Source organism: Micropterus salmoides, unplaced genomic scaffold (genome assembly GCF_014851395.1).
Source record: "Micropterus salmoides isolate LMB-PRFRI ecotype aquatic unplaced genomic scaffold, ASM1485139v1 Ms_hic_scaffold_7, whole genome shotgun sequence".
Taxonomy (NCBI): domain Eukaryota; kingdom Metazoa; phylum Chordata; class Actinopteri; order Centrarchiformes; family Centrarchidae; genus Micropterus; species Micropterus salmoides.
In genome coordinates, this window is record NW_024044459.1 from 7,643,363 (window position 1) to 7,650,788 (window position 7,426).

Genomic DNA, 7,426 nt, shown 5'->3' on the forward strand with positions numbered 1-7,426 from the left:
AAATGACCATGTTTATTCAGATTACCTGAAGGCCATCCAGGGGCCAGGTTTGAACCTACCACACAGAATAAGGGGTGAATGGGCCTTTACAAGGGGCACAGCAGATCATTCTTGCCCCAGGGGCCACCAGGAGATTCATCTGGCCATGTGTTACAAGCAGAGACCTACACTTCAGACTGATAGTTGCTCTGCAAAGCCACATTGATGTCATACTTTTTTTTGGGATATTTGTAGGTGTTTTAGCAGCAAAGTTTGCTTTATGTGAAAATGTCAAACTTGGTGAAATGTCAGCCTGGAAATTGCCTCTTAAGGTTTATTTATTTTGAATGGAGTCAGACTGCAGTGTTACAGTTTTACATATTTTTTTATTATTGCTTCCATGCTTCTGATACATTTTCATACGTTTCATTTTTTCATTCCTTCATTCGTTCATAATCTCTCTGTCTCACAGTATTTCATGTGTCAGCGGTTCACACACACCTAATATGAACATGGTGTCCCTTAAATCATTGCCTGACTTAGTTGTTCCTTATTTTGCTGTTTTAAGAGAGGACACTTAAATATGCCTTGAATTCAATATGCCGTAACCCCCAACAATGAATGTAACATGTTGTTATATGCCTTAAACTAATGTGTTCAAGCACTGGAAGCAGTGCAAATATATGTTATTGTAATACTTTCTTCCATGATTCCTCCTTTTTATCTCATGTAATTTGTTTGGAAATTGTATTCTCTTCTTTCTATTAGATATTTTAAGTACTATTTATCTGTCTGTAAATATGTGGCATTATATATTATATATCACTGTTAGGTGGGTTCCTTTCACAATACCTCTTTCATCCCATCTGGGCATTTTCTTGTGTTATTGTATATTTCTTCTTTTTTGTTTTATTTTATTATATGCACAAATAAAGAACTAAAGAGACCTTTTATATTTCTACTTAACCTTTCGATCTTTCGGGGCAATCCCAGCTCTCCTGCTCCGGTGGAATCCATGATTTCAGGATAAACCCTGAAGCTTTTTGTATTTATGGAAACAAGTTTTTCTCCCGCGTGCCCCTCCTGACAGATGCCTTCTCTAGCCAATCAGGACGCAAGCTGAGAGAACCTGGCAGATCCTGATCACCTGGACCAATGAGAGCGCCAGCTGAAAGAACCTTACCTTTTATGGACAACGCCAGCAGTCCCGCGAGCGCTAATAAAACCGGTGCGCTTTGGTCCAGGATGCTGCATTCACAGAGAACACCTGGGGCAGAGGAACACCTGCAAGACTTCACCTCCAGACACACCCGAGACTCACCTGCACAGGTAAGACTCAGCTGTGCTTTTTATTTAAGTTTCACAAGCTAAACAAGAGTTTTGATGACGGACACAGCTTTATTGATCAGACTCAACAGTCAATCAAGGCAGGTGTGTGACAGGCAGGTGGTGACGGGGTGTCTTTTTTTTGTTTGTTTGTTTTTCTTTTTTTGATTTAGAAACTCACGTCCGAGCACAGTTTCACGTCTTCTGGAAAACGTTTGAAAACGGCAGATTCTCCTCCGTGCCTCTACCTGAAGTGAAACTCAAAACATAATGTCTGTGAAGTTGTTACGGTTACTTTTCGGTGTTACACGCAGATGTTGCACTTTCTGAAAGAAGCTCGACTCTTTTTCTGGTGTTTTTCTACTAAAGCATCAGCACACAAACGGGCGTAGTCTCTAAACGGTCAATTGTATTCCCGAGATCAGCGTGAGGATGTTAACTCTCATCTATTACCGCCAGCTAAACATGCAGTTTGGATTCTAATGAAATAAATAAATAAAGTGTACTGTTCGAGTTAGAAACTGGAGAAATCTGAGTGAAATAAATCAGTTGTTAACCGGGAGGAGCAGCAGAAAAGCCCCCCCCCCCCCAAAAAAAGGAGTAACAGCAGTAAGTAATGCAAAATAACTATCTCCATGAACATCCAAGGATGATTTTTGTTGTGATGTCTGTTTTTGTAAATACTAAAACAAGTTAATCCAGTAAAAATTAAGTCTAGCACTAAATCAATATGTAGCGTTCAACCCATGAAACACTTATCTAACCTTATTATCCATTTCAGTCTACTTGTTCAGTTGGAGTGTTTAATGCAGAAAGGACTGCTCCTTTCTGCATTAAACACTTCCTCGCATGTTTCATCATGAAGAGGGGCGGTCTATAGTGTGTAAAACTTATTCAACAGGAGTGTTTTTGTTCTGCCTGAACTTGGTTGAAATGTCCTGAAGCAATGTGACGTAAAGTTGATCAGGTTGGACGACTAAAGCGCGCCACGCCCGACAGTCATTCTAGTGTAGGCTGCGGGAGGGAAAACGCATTACAAGATGTGTACAAAGTCTCCGGGAAGTTAACATCAAGGGGAAACCACAGAACAGGAACACGCTGAGTTCATCCTCAAACTAATCAGGGAGGTTCAGTGCTGAGAGATTTCTGCAACATCAGCCAGTAGACTGTTGTACTGAAATGTGTTGTATCACTCTAAAGGAAGTGGATGGTTACCGTCCTCCTGTCTATTTCTGACATTTGCTTAAAACTATTCACTTATTTACATTTTAAGATATCCATATTTTAATTCTACTTAAATCATTAACTCCAGTATGTGTTCTAAGTCTAACACTAGTGTTTAAATAGGGGAAGCTACACATTTTCATCACAAGAATTTTAAGTTCTGAAAGGTTAAACTTTTAGAGAGCAGAAGGGGAAACAAAGAACAAGTAAAGACAGCCTTATGTTAAATGGCTGATAGTGGTAACATGAATGGCAATAACTAGAACAAAATGGTACTACTGGGGGGGTGAAGCTAACCAGGGTTTATTGAAGCGAAATGAACACATGCTCATTCTTCCTTTCCTTTCAGAAATGGAAGACGATGTTGCTGCCCTCGTTGTTGACAATGGCTCTGGCATGTGCAAGGCTGGTTTCGCTGGAGATGACGCCCCCCGTGCCGTCTTCCCATCAATTGTTGGCCGTCCCAGACACCAGGTATCCACATCAGCAAGAACGTGTCCTGTGTCTTGTGACACTAAAATCTTAACGCACAGATAAATGCAGTGCAACATGTGACTGTAAAGGTGTATCTGTGTGTGTGCAGGGTGTGATGGTGGGAATGGGACAGAAGGACAGCTATGTTGGAGATGAGGCACAGAGCAAGAGAGGCATCCTGACCCTGAAGTACCCCATCGAGCACGGCATCGTCACCAACTGGGATGACATGGAGAAGGTACCTGCGTTTACATGCCTGTAGCTCAAACGTCCAGTTCAACCAGAAAACAGCTGGTGAGCTGTATCTTAAATCTATTGAAGTGTAATAACATTATCAAGAGCATTTCCTACCAGCTTGGACATTTTCATTCACGTACAAATGTTGATTTTTATGAACATGCAGAAAGTTGTACATAGTCAGCTTCACACACTCATGTGACTAAGACGCTGCATCACACCACCAACCACACAACTGTCATCCATGCATTTTTATTTTTGCTACATTTGATGTAGCTTTATAGTCATTGAACTAACACCTGTCCTGTGTTGCAGATTTGGCATCACACCTTCTACAATGAGCTCCGTGTTGCTCCTGAGGAGCATCCAGTCCTGCTGACTGAGGCGCCACTCAACCCCAAGGCCAACAGGGAGAAGATGACACAGGTGTGTGTTTGCAACATGTTTTTTGTTGGGTCTTCATATATCATGGCTTCCACTGTGACACTGGTCATCTTCCTCTCTTGTCAGATCATGTTTGAGACCTTCAACTGTCCTGCCATGTATGTGGCCATCCAGGCTGTCCTGTCCCTGTACGCCTCTGGGCGTACCACAGGTGAGACGTCGAACACATCTGAGCTGTAACGTCTTAAACATTAAAAACATGACTATTGAAAGACTTCCTGCTTAAAAATGACTTGTATGAATACACCATTAGGAAATGCAATGCAAATTTAATTCTTGCGGGGGCTTTATTGCTGGACAACTGCCAAGTCTTCATACACAACACAATAATGCAAATAAACAACTTCAACACAAGCTCCTCCTGCAGGTAAACTGTAGTTGTCAAAACATAATCCAGACTGACTACGGGTGTTGTCAAAGCTGCAGCGCTGTTTCCCTTACACTTCCCTTAGTTTAGCAGCTCTCAGACGGCCAGCGGCATTTCAATTCCCTGCTCTTCCCGGTCCTCTTCAAACAACGCTCTGAAGCTGTCTGTGACGTCCAAACAATCTCACTGCCTTCACAACATGGCATCATGTGAATATCTTGAAGTTTAAAATTTTGAACTCACGCAAGCCAGAGATTGTTGCAACATGGGTTGGCTTTTCTTATTCCAGCATCTAGTGGCAATCAGGAACTGTCACTGAACACATTTCAGTGATGGCATGTTGAACTATACCCAGTGTTTATTTCTATTTTCTGTCTTACATTTTCTCTGTGGTTATTTTGTCTTGCAGGTATTGTGATGGACTCCGGTGACGGTGTCAGCCACACTGTGCCCATCTATGAGGGTTATGCTCTGCCTCACGCCATCCTCCGTCTGGACCTGGCTGGCAGGGATCTGACTGACTATCTGATGAAGATCCTCACTGAGAGAGGCTACAGCTTCACCACCACCGGTATGAGTTTAGCCTCTTTAAAACAAATGGAATAGGATCAATTTTATGATTTGGAGCGTCTCCTCTTTAGAAGTGTAACCATGTAAAGGAGGATGCTCCTTATTGTACATCTTGTAATGCAAACGTTTCAACTCTGACTCCAGCTGAGCGTGAGATTGTGCGTGACATTAAGGAGAAGCTCTGCTATGTGGCTCTGGACTTCGAGCAGGAGATGCAGACAGCATCTTCCTCTTCCACACTCGAGAAGAGCTACGAGCTTCCTGATGGACAGGTCATCACCATCGGCAACGAAAGGTTCCGCTGTCCCGAGACTCTCTTCCAGCCTTCATTCATTGGTGGGTAACGTGTGTGTGTGTGTTACTGTATCACTAAAGCAAATATTAAAACAAAAACTGACTAGTGCTATGGAAACTTGAACCTTTTTATCAAATTTCTACTTGTGACAGTCTGTCAGAAAGCAGTCTGGACTTGGCTGCAGCCTCATCTGAGGGAATTGACTTAAACTCTTATTGGAGTACATTTTGTACAAACTCAAGATTTACAAAGTTTCATCAAATGGAAACCTAATTCTGATTTTTATCTTTAGCAGTCATAATTTACCTTTTTTAATGCAGTTTCTGTTGAGACAAGTTGAGCTCAGTAAGTGTCCTCTGCTGCCATCAGAGCGTCTGCATAATATTTGACTTTAGAGCGGTTTCTGGTCTTGTGTGTTAGACTTTTACACTAATTGAATCAGCCACTAATATGTGTAATCTCCATTCAGGAATGGAGTCGGCTGGCATCCATGAGACGACCTACAACAGCATCATGAAGTGCGACGTGGACATCCGTAAAGACCTGTACGCCAACACTGTGCTGTCTGGCGGCACCACCATGTACCCTGGCATCGCTGACCGCATGCAGAAGGAGATCACTGCCCTGGCCCCACCCACCATGAAAATCAAGGTACAGACTCTTATTTTAATGCAGAGGAGAGAAACTCCATTTAAGGTAGAACTTTCCTTTGGTTTTTTTTTTTTTAGCCTCTTGATTTGGTCTTCACAGGTTTTAGTGCTCCCAGTTAGACATTGTGGTGGTTTTTGTTTTTCTAGAGTCATCTGTAAACCTACAGAAAACAATTCCTGGAATATTCACTGTAATGCCACATTAGTTTAACTATAAATTAAACTTGCACAGGAACCCCTAATTTTTTTTTGGCAATGGACACATGGTACTATGCATTGCACAAACCTAAAACTGAAACTGTCAATTGGTAAAACGGCTTCTGAAAATGAAATCCATGGGAGTTTGTCCTTCGACGTCAAATTGGCAGTGGCATGCAACAGCATTACATTTTTACTTTGCATAATTGACTACAAAGCAGAGTAGTACAACAGTTAATGTGGTATGCTGTGTTTTGAAATGATCACATTTCCCAATCTTGTGTCTTGGTCTCCTGACATTTATAGGGGAGGAAAAACATGCTATGAAACTGACTTTCTTCACCTCTACAGTTTTTATATTTCAGTCATCAAGACCTGATGTGTCTGGAACTGCTAATGCTACCTAGTTTCAGATTTCCTCATAATAAAACAAATGGTCATAACACTTCAAATCCAGAAATGGCACTTGTTCATATTGAGCATTGCCTCTTGTCTCACCTGTTCTTTCCTCCCCTCCAGATCATTGCTCCCCCAGAGAGGAAGTACTCCGTCTGGATCGGCGGTTCCATCCTGGCCTCCCTCTCCACTTTCCAGCAGATGTGGATCAGCAAGCAGGAGTACGACGAGTCTGGCCCAGCCATCGTTCACCGCAAGTGCTTCTAGAAAGCTCATGGCCCTCCTCTGCCCTAGCCGGGAAGTGGCATTTCAACTGTTCCATCCAGCTAGACATGTCTGATTTATCTTGTGAAAGGACTAAAATATGGAGATGCCACAAAAGATAAATCCAATGGCCGCTCCTCAGCAACTTGTTGAACCTACAGCATCTGAACATGTTCCTCTGCCCACAACTCTCTCATTCTGGTGATAAACTACTGATGGTCAAACAAAACAGTATTATCACTAATCCTATTTCCCTACCTTTTCACTCTATGCTATGCAATATTGCATGGCTATTCCCCTTGTCAGTTCTGTTGACTCCGCTAGAGTCGAACAATCAGTACCCCATGCAATAGTTATAAATAAAATGCCAAAATTTGATGTTTAAACCTCCTGTCGTCATTTGCTGCTTGAGTAGTGTTTAAAATGCCTCTGGGTGTTCAGTACATAGTTCCAGAAGATTATTTCTTGGCACTATAGATGCAAACAAACCAACAGGAGGCTTTGCATTAAATCAAATAACCGCCTCTACACATGAGTCTAACTTCTACATTTGCACACTAAAGTCTTCTGGCAGCCATCAAGATTAGCCAGGAGAGGTGATTGTCAATGCTCATGCCCTGGTATTTTTTATTTTTTTTGGTCAGGCTACAAAGAGGCTTCTCTTTTCGGTGGATATTTATACCTGCAGCCTGAGATTAAGACTTGGCTTGGGGGGGCGGGGGAGTAACTCAATGTATTCTTGCATTCTCTGAATATTAAGAATGAGGTTTGTGACTAATTCATTAGTGTACATAACAATGCTATCAGACTAAACCTAGTAGCCAGTTTTCAACAATCTAACAAATGAAAGCCATACCTACAGCCCTGCCTCTTACAATAAAACACTGAAGGGTAAAACATTAAAGAGAATCATTAAAAGAATGCCAAAAGGGCACTCTAGTGTAGATTGTCAAAGTGGCCATTTATAAATCCTACTTTTCCTCAAACCTGGATTCTGTGTTA

The 7,426-nt window shown here is 41.9% G+C and overlaps 1 protein-coding gene across 1 annotated transcript; it reads left to right on the forward strand.

Moving 5' to 3' along the window:
• The first annotated feature begins 1,183 nt into the window (after nucleotides 1-1,183).
• LOC119891830 (actin, cytoplasmic-like) lies at nucleotides 1,184-6,810 on the forward strand. The gene is made up of 9 exons (XM_038703736.1): nucleotides 1,184-1,308; nucleotides 2,879-3,003; nucleotides 3,113-3,241; nucleotides 3,556-3,666; nucleotides 3,751-3,835; nucleotides 4,461-4,622; nucleotides 4,766-4,957; nucleotides 5,386-5,567; nucleotides 6,284-6,810. Exons 2-9 carry the CDS (start codon nucleotides 2,881-2,883, stop codon nucleotides 6,425-6,427), a joined length of 1,128 nt encoding a protein of 375 aa, XP_038559664.1. The 5' UTR covers nucleotides 1,184-1,308; nucleotides 2,879-2,880; the 3' UTR covers nucleotides 6,428-6,810.
• The last annotated feature ends 616 nt before the right edge of the window (nucleotides 6,811-7,426 follow it).

Bases quoted from the DNA above. Each gene is read 5' to 3' on its own strand.
- LOC119891830 (XM_038703736.1), top strand. From the start codon at position 2,881: ATGGAAGACGATGTTGCTGCCCTCGTTGTTGACAATGGCTCTGGCATG. The intron at 3,836-4,460 runs GTGAGACGTCGA...TTTGTCTTGCAG, and splicing joins CGCCTCTGGGCGTACCACAG to GTATTGTGATGGACTCCGGT. The intron at 4,623-4,765 runs GTATGAGTTTAG...CTCTGACTCCAG, and splicing joins CTACAGCTTCACCACCACCG to CTGAGCGTGAGATTGTGCGT.